Source organism: Gossypium hirsutum, chromosome A05 (assembly GCF_007990345.1).
Source record: "Gossypium hirsutum isolate 1008001.06 chromosome A05, Gossypium_hirsutum_v2.1, whole genome shotgun sequence".
Classification (NCBI taxonomy): Eukaryota; Viridiplantae; Streptophyta; class Magnoliopsida; order Malvales; family Malvaceae; genus Gossypium; species Gossypium hirsutum.
The window spans coordinates 98,134,153-98,143,275 of NC_053428.1; the positions used below are offsets into that span (position 1 = coordinate 98,134,153).

The following is a 9,123-nucleotide window of genomic DNA, read 5'->3' on the forward strand; positions in this document are numbered from 1 at the left end:
GGACCCCCACTCAAGGCCCAATACTTCTAAGCCCAAATTTGGGGTGTTACAATTCTACCCCCTTAAAGAAATTTCGTCCTCAAAATTTTCCACTCTCAGACTACACCACCACATTTCCGCTGCGCACTCTGATACGAATAATACTAACATACACCCAAAACATTTATCCATCGGAGTGGATAGATTTCACATGCAAACAATTTCTACATTTCCAGAACACACACCAAATAAATACTAAATCTAAATTCAAGCGTTACAGTTTACTCTTAACTAGTGAGTTTCAGTATAGTGCTACTATCTATAGTGGTTTCTCAATATAGCATTTTAATCTATAACAGTAACAGAGTTAGAGAACTTACAGATTTAGTGCCGGAGACTCGGTGTGCCACACCTCCAGTAACTTCTTTTCAGAAACAAGTCAAGTTTCGTTGAGAGATTTCAAAACAAAATTTTAGAAAAACCCTTTTCCAACCCCAATTTCGGAAAAAAAAGAAAAAAATAACAATAATTTTCTGCTACTCATACCACAGTCGAGTTTTCCAACCTGGCTCTGATACCATTAAATGTAACACCCCAAACCCGGCCCAGACATGATGGCCGAATCTGATGTGCCACATTGAAGTTAAAAACCCACGTTTCGTTTTAGTGCTTTAAAAATCGACTTTTGTTAAGCTAACAGAGTGAATGGGAGCTGGGCACCAGGTAGGAATCCGTAACAGAAGAGGTGAGCCATGAAGGCTGCTTAAGTACCAAACTCTTCTAATGGATCCAATCCTAGACATGCCCACAACCATTGCCACACTTGGTTAAATCGAGTTGTAATTTATTTAAGTTGAAATCTTTGATAAATCGGATAATCGTGGCGTGGTGTTATTTTGAAAACAATTATCATTTTGAAAACACGTCCTAAGTCTAGCCCATTTATTAACAAACAGATTAAAGTTATTAAAAATAAAATAATCCCAGAAAAATAATTAAAATGGCCTTATTACAACCCAAAACCAAACAATAATATTAATAAGATAAAACTTATAAAGAAATAAATCGGCTACTTATTGCAATTAAAAGAAACAGAAACAGTAGTGTGGCCATCTTCGAGTCCCTCGCAGCTCCAAACCATCTAAGCTTAGGAATTACCTGTACAGTTAGAAACGGGGTGAGTTTACGAAAACTCAGTGTGTAATCCCAATAACAAACAAACAGTGAAAACACAGTATCAGTACAATCTAAGTCAAAGCCCTATTTAGTCTTGACATATACTGGGCCGAAGCCTTTCGTTTAACGATTATTGCGCCGAAGCCTTTTCATAAATCATATCACTGGGCCAAAGCCTTTTCATAAATCATTTCACTGGGCCGAAGCCTTTACTGTAAACGGTATGGCCCATAGGCCAATTTCAATATCATATGTAATGTCAATGGATGTATGCAAGCCCATTTCAATATCACGTGAAATACCAATGAATGTATGCAAGCCCATTTGGGGAGACTACTCAACCCACCATCCGCTACTCTCTACCCGTACTAACCAACACATCATGTGGGGAATAACTCAACCCACCCAACCAACACACCACTGGTAGCATAGCTGCTTTATCATATATCTGGAGGCCTAGCCTCTTTAATAACTGGGGCAAAGCCCTTTTCGGTAAACTGGGGCATAAGCCCTTTTCAATAAACTGGGGCATAAGCCCTTTTCGGTAAACTGGGGCATAAGCCCTTTTGCACTTCCTCCATCCATATAAAAACCCAACCCAATGCAACATGTCATGTATGCAGAATGTCATGCCCATATTTGAATTAAACAATCACAGTCAAGTCATTCATATCACCAACATATATTCACAATCAAATCCGTCAACCACACAGTCCAAGTCAGTCACTTGCCCACAAGGGCACAACAGTCATTTTTCACATTATAAGGGTATTGTCGTAATTTTACCAAATATCAGGGTTTTCCATGTTCATTACAATTATCAATATTTCCGAGTGTTTAAACAATGATCTTTAACCCACTTTATCAAATTCGGGCCTTTAGGCCCAAAACCCCTAATGGGGCCCTATGAATGCTGATTTAGCATACTTAACCCAAATTTTACAACAATGCTAACCGTGTTAACGTGCAACTTTTCCAAATTCCATTTTCTATCAATTCTACCCAAATGGGTCCGAAAGCCCATTGGGCCCAATTTCAAACCATTGAGGCCCAACTTACCATCGTTCACAAAATTGAGTTCTTACCTGTTCCATCGATCCAAACACCGATCTTATCGTATTTATCGTATCTATACCCAAATACAACTTTACAAGTTCCCGAAATACCGGTATTTTAGCATTTCGGCTTTTCAGCAAATATTAATCTAAGCTATTACGAGGGTTAGTACACACCTGTTACGGGTTGAAGTTGAAACGTTTCCAAAATCAATCGCCTATGATAACCACCACCTGTCACTCAAACTTAACTAATCCAATATCAATATATGTAAATCCTACGCATATCTGTCATACGGAACATAAGGGCATATTCGTCATTTTACCATACAAGGGTATTACAGTCACTTTACCCTACAGGGGCTTTACGGTCAGTTTACCCTATAAGGGCTTTACGGTCTTTTTACCTAATAGGGGTATTTTAGTCATTTCATCCTACAAGGGTGTTTTGGTAAATCTACAAACCAATGGTATTTTAGTAATTTTGTAAATCAATGGTATTTCTATAATTTTTAGAAAGTCAAGGGTATTTTTGTAACTTTGTAAATAAGGAGTATTTTGGTAATTTTACAAATTGAGGGTATTTTGGTAATTTCACAAACCAAAGGTATTTTGGTAATTTTACAAACTAGGGGTATTTTGGTAATTTTACAAACTAAGGGTATTTTAGTAATTTTGTAAATCGAGGGTAAAACAGTAATTCTGTAAATCAATGGTAAAACAACAATTCTATAAATCGAGGGTAAAACGGTAATTCTATAAATCGAGGGTAAAACGGTAATTCTGTAAGTCAAGGGAAAAACAATAATTATGTAAATCGGGGGTAAAACGGTAATTATGTAAATCAGGAGTAAAACGGTAATTCTGTAAGTCGAGGATAAAACGATAATTATGTAAATCAAGGGTAAAACAGTAATTATGTAAATCGGGGGTAAAACGGTAATTCTGTAAATCGGGGGTACTTTGGTAATTTTACAAGTCGAATCAGTAATTTTACAAATCGAGGGTATTTCAGTATTTTTACAAACTAAGGGTATTTCGGTAATTTTAGTAAACTAAAGTATTCTAAACAGGGATAACAATACGTATGGGCCTAAAGCCTATTCTAAGCCCAAATGGGCCCACACGCTCTTGTGGCCCTTTTAGCCCAAATCTAGCCACAGATATGAGATTCACTTAGCCTAGTCTAATATTTACTACACAATCAAACAACTTATCCAATTGGGCCCGTAGGCCCATTGGGCTCACATGGCCCCTTTCGGCCCGAAGTAGCCATCCTATAGCTAGAGTAGTGAGAAATACACACCTGATAGGAGACTGGAGTTAATCCACGCTCCGAGCACTCTTAGCCGACGCCCAACCCAAACGAGCACGCCATACAGCGAAAGGGATCAACCAAGAAAGGTATATTTACTCTCCTCATGGTTCCCTCTATTTAAAGCCAGCTTTGTATCCACTCTTATGTTAGCTTCCCGATGTGGGATCCCTCCAACATCAGAGTTTAAATTCAACACCAACTCTTGCCGCCCCCTGTTAGCAAAATAAATTCTCTTTGCTTGCCATTGGATTCGAACTCATACCTCCCATCAGATGCTCCACACGCTTCTTGCCACTAAGCCACAAGGCTTTTTGTGTCATATTTTATCCCCAATTAATTATAAGGTCTAAAGGCCAAAGTCCAGGTTCCCTTAAAAAAAACAAAATAAATTGCAAGAGCCAAGACTTGAACCCAGGCTCCCATACAACCTTAATGACGCCACAACCACTAGACTACATGCTTCCTTGTGTAATTTATTTACCACAATAATTTAAAAGGCCCTCATCCAAGCATCCAGGTTTTTTTCACTTAATACCAAAATTTTTGCTAAAGCCCAAGTTTGAACCCAAGATTTCTCCAACACTTCTCAAAGCCATTAACCACTAAAGCAAACATTTAATTGTTTCATTTCATTGCACAATTAAATACCTATATACAACCTCCTTACGGACCCCCACTCAAGGCCCAATACTTCTAGGCCCAAATTCGGGGTGTTACACACGCTTCAGGCGTGGATTACTTTCTTTTGAACTAACAATTTGCCTTATTGGGATATTAATTCGTATTGGAGCATTTTCAGCTGGTATGTGAGATTTTGTAATTCTCTTTAGGTCAGTAAATGAATCTGGCAGTTGATTGGCAATGTTTTGCAAATGTATAATCCTTTGAACTTCTTGTTCACATTGACTTGTACGAGGATCTAATTGAGATAATGATGATCTATTCCATGTAATTTTTTTGACCAGTTGTATTTTCTCTCCCCCTAATGTTGGGAATGTTGTCTCATCAAAATGACAATCAATAAATTTTGTAGTAAATAAATCTCCAGTTAATGGTTCAACATATTTAATTATAGAAGGAGATTCATAACCAACATATATTCCCAACCTCCTTTGAGAACCCATCTTTGTGCATTGTGGTGGAGCAATTGGAACATATACTGCACATCCAAAAATTCTAAGATGGGAAATATTTGGCTCCTGACCAAAATCCAATTGTAATGAGGAGTACTTATTATAACTTGTTGGCCTTAAGCGCACAAGTGCTGCTGCATGCAAAATAGCATATCCCCAAGCTGTAACAGGGAGTTTTGTTCTCATAAGTAATGGCTGAGCTATTAGTTGGAGGCGTTTGATAAATGATTCAGCTAAACCATTTTGTGTATGAACATGAGCTACAGGATGTTCAACTTTTATCCCAATTGACATACAATAATCATTAAAAGCTTGGGATGTAAACTCACCAGCATTATCAAGACGAATAGTTTTGATTACATAAATCATTTGAGTAACAAACGTCAGGTTGCGAGTCGATAATAAGCATACATGTGACCACCTACTAGATACATCTATTAATACCATAAAATATCTGAATGGTCCACATGGTGGATGAATGGGCCCATATATATCACCTTGAATACGTTCTAAAAATGTTGGAGATTCAATCCCAACCTTAGCTGGTGATGGTCTAATAATCAATTTTCCTTGAGAACAAGCGACACAAGATAAATCCTTGAATTCAAGAATCTTTTGGTTCTTTAATGGGTGTCTAATTGAATTCTTGATGATTTTTCGCATCATAATAGATCCGGGATGGCCTAATCGGTCATGCCAAATAGTAAAAGTATGTGGTTCTACAAACTTCTGGTTTGTAGTAACATATGATTCAATTGCACTAATATGTGCATAATATAAACCTGATGAAAAAACAGGTAGCCTTTCCAAAATATATTTCTTTCCATATTCAACATTTGTAATATATAGATATTCAACATTTTTCTCATTCATAGTCTCAATATGATATCCATTAAGACGAATATCTTTAAAACTCAATAAATTTCTTTGAGACTTGGTGGAATATAAAGTATCATCAATGATAAATTTTGTACCTTTAGGTAATAATATAATAGCTCTTCCAGAGCCTTCAATAAGTTTTGAACTACCCGATATTGTATTAACATGGGCATTACTCATTGTCAAATGAGAAAAATATTTTTTATCTTTGAGTATCGTATGTGTTGTAGCACTATCTACAAGACACATGTCTTCATTGATTTTGGGTCTATCGAAATTTTGTTGAATATGACACATGTCTTCATTGATTTTGGGTCTATCGAAATTTTGTTGAATATTCATATTTTCATAAAAACAAACAAAGTATAATATGAGAAACATTACAAATATTTATTAAATATATAAATTATTTTTTATGCAAGAAAACAAAATATACTTAAAAAAATGTCAAAATAACATTAATTTTTCTAATAATTCTCAAAGAAATCTGCCACATCTAAGTGAGTTATATTATTAAGGTCATTAAATTTATCATCCTCGTAGGCATGGTTAGTTTTATTATTATAGTGAATATCTTCATCTTTTGCCTCTATTTCATCATTTTGGGATATAAAATTTGTCTCCATATGCTTTCCCTTCCTTTTAACGGATGCTTGATAAAGTTTCACTAAATGCTCAGACGTACGACAGGTACGTGACCAATGCCCCTTCATACCACATCGGTAGCATATATTCTCAACAATCTTTGAAGGATTATTTTGACCACTTCTTTCTTGTCTTTCATTGTTATTCTTTTTCTGGTGGTTAGAAGTATCATTGTTATGACCACCATGATAACGATTACTAATACGTCCTCGACCACGTCCCCCACTACGTCCATGACCACGGCCGCGACTTCTATATTTTCTATTTTCATAATTATTGTGTACTGCTACATTCACTTCAGGGAATGGTGCAGAACCAGTGGGACGAATTCCATGATTTTTCATCAATAGCTCATTATTTTGTTCAGCCACCAAAAGGCATGAAATCAATTCAGAATACCTTTTAAAACCTTTTTCACGGTATTGCTGCTGCAGGAGCACATTAGTAGCGTGAAAGGTTGAAAATGTTTTCTCTAACAAGTCCTCATCAATTATGTTTTCTCCAACTAATTTTAGTTGAGAACTAATTTTGAAAAGTTCTGAATTGTATTCACTTACAGTCTTAAAATCTTGCAACCGTAAGTGCATCCAATCATAACGAGCTTTAGGGAGTATCACAGTTTTCTGATGGTCAAATCGTTCTTTCAAATTTTTCCACAACTCAAGAGGGTCTTTCACAGTGAGATATTCCACTTTTAATCCTTCATGCAGATGATGACAGATGAAAATCATTGCTTTTGCCTTGTCTTCATTAGATGCTTCTTTATCTGCTAATATAGTATTTCCTAAACCTTTAGCATCTAGGTGAATTTCAGCATCTAACACCCATGACAAATAGTTCTTGCCTGAGATGTCTAAGGCCGCAAATTCAAGTTTGGCAAGATTTGACATTATAATCACTTGAATCAAAATAAAAAAAAATATTAGTAAATTAATAAGTATTCTCAATCGTAAAATAATTCAATTATATATACCAAATTTGCTAAATAATAATATATATGTCAAATATTGGCATAAAGAGGAATAGTCATAATAATAACTTAACACAAATTAAATTAATTGAAATTTCTTTAAATAAAAAAATATGTATATATAATTATCATTATTAGATTTTAGTTGTAAAAATAAATGTGCAAATGTTACCCAAAGCAAATATTTCATCTAGAAAATAAAATAAAAGAATTATGAAAATACGTATACCGTATATAGTTTAACGGGAGTTATACGGGCAAATTATATAAAGTCGAAATGACGTGAACTTCACTATGAACTTGTAGAAGCTCATGCTGATAACGTGTTATAGAAAATAGTAAAACAACAAATAAAAGAGGATGAAAATACGAGAGAATTTTATTATTTTACTTACAAGGTGCTATTTATAAGCTCCTTTACATTCAATTAATAAATGTATTACATTTAATGAATTAAAGTTTCTTAATTACTCTATTTAATAATCTCCTGATTATAAATTAAGTAAAGATTTTTATCTCATTACTTTAATATGCTTAAAGGGGGTTATGACATCCATTTAATTTACAACATTTTGAGGTTTAATACTGCTCATCGGAATTTTCTCACTTTTCAATCAAATAATTTTTTTTTGGTGAATTATAATAATAAAAAGTAAAGTTTGAAGAACAAACATGATTACCACGACTTGAACTTAAATTATACATAGGACGATGAACACTCTTGACTATCAAACCATCACACGAGGTTCTAAAATATTTATTTTAAGCTAAAATAATAAACACTAGTATCAGTTGTATAATAAAATATTCTTTGTACTACTGTTCAAACTTAAACTATTTTTAAAGAAAACCAACATCCGATTAATTTAGAATTTATTTAATATTTATCTATACACGTGGCAAATAGTTGGCGAATGGTCGGACAAAGAATTTAGCTAGTTAACTAAACATTCCATGCATTGAAGAAAATTCTAATATAGTACATATTAGATTTAATTGCTTGGACGTGACTCCACGAAAACAGAAGAGAAACAAGTAAATGGTTTTAGGTTTAACACCGAAACAAGGAAAAGTACTTTGGAAACTACTACAAAGACTGTGATTTATGCAAATGCAGAAATAATGTTGAAGCTTTAATAAGCATCATTGAATTGAATTATGCATTGTAGTCACTGTCTTCATCAGAGTCTGGTCCTTCAGCTTCTTCATCTTCATCGGTATCTTCATCAGAATCTGAATCGGGAGAGTCAGCAGACGGTCCTTCGCTGCTTTTCTCAGGGCTCCCGCTTGGGCTAGGGCTCTCGCTTGGGCTAGCGCTGATAGTATTGGAGGATGAAGATGGCGACCCATAAGGAGCAAAAGTCTTGGTAGCTCTTGATGGGGCTTGTGACGGTGATATATCAGCAGCAAAAGCCCCAACAATAGCTATGAAAAAAAGGGCAACAACAATAATGTGGCAAGCCATGTCTTAATTCCTTTTTTTTTTGGTTTTTGATCGTATTTTATCTGTTTTTCCTTGGTTTAGTTTATTCACATATATAGAACAAAAGGATTCAAAAGAAAAACAGGAGTTTGTCGAAGATATATATAAATGAAAGAACTACAGGCAGGGGATCTAAATAGATGGTGACGAGAAAGATTTGGCTAATGCAAGGGAAATGAACAAATTGGTTGACCGATTTTTTTGTTTTATTTGCGGAAAAAAACTCAATCTTCAATACCCCAAACTTAAGTGTAGCCTTATTTTACTTTTGATTTTTTAAAAGATAAATGTTGAGAAATAAAGAGGTAATTTGGTAATTGATGTTGGTGAGATCAATTTAAAAGAATGGGAAATTCCCCATTACACCATATTCTTTACCTTTTCTTTTGTTCTTTTTATCAAGAGCCTAATGCTTCTCAAATCATTCTCTTTCACACCCAGTTAACTCAAGTTTGATTTGTTGGATTTTTGAGACATTTGTTAAA

General features: G+C 34.8%; 1 protein-coding gene across 1 annotated transcript; it reads right to left on the reverse strand.

Annotated features, from left to right (window-relative positions):
• Positions 1–8,311: 8,311 nt before the first annotated feature.
• LOC107960986 (clumping factor B) lies at positions 8,312–8,620 on the reverse strand. The gene has a single exon (XM_016897229.1). It carries the CDS (start codon positions 8,618–8,620, stop codon positions 8,312–8,314), a length of 309 nt encoding a protein of 102 aa, XP_016752718.1.
• Between the last annotated feature and the right edge of the window lie 503 nt (positions 8,621–9,123).

Bases quoted from the DNA above. Each gene is read 5' to 3' on its own strand.
- LOC107960986 (XM_016897229.1), bottom strand. From the start codon at position 8,620: ATGGCTTGCCACATTATTGTTGTTGCCCTTTTTTTCATAGCTATTGTT.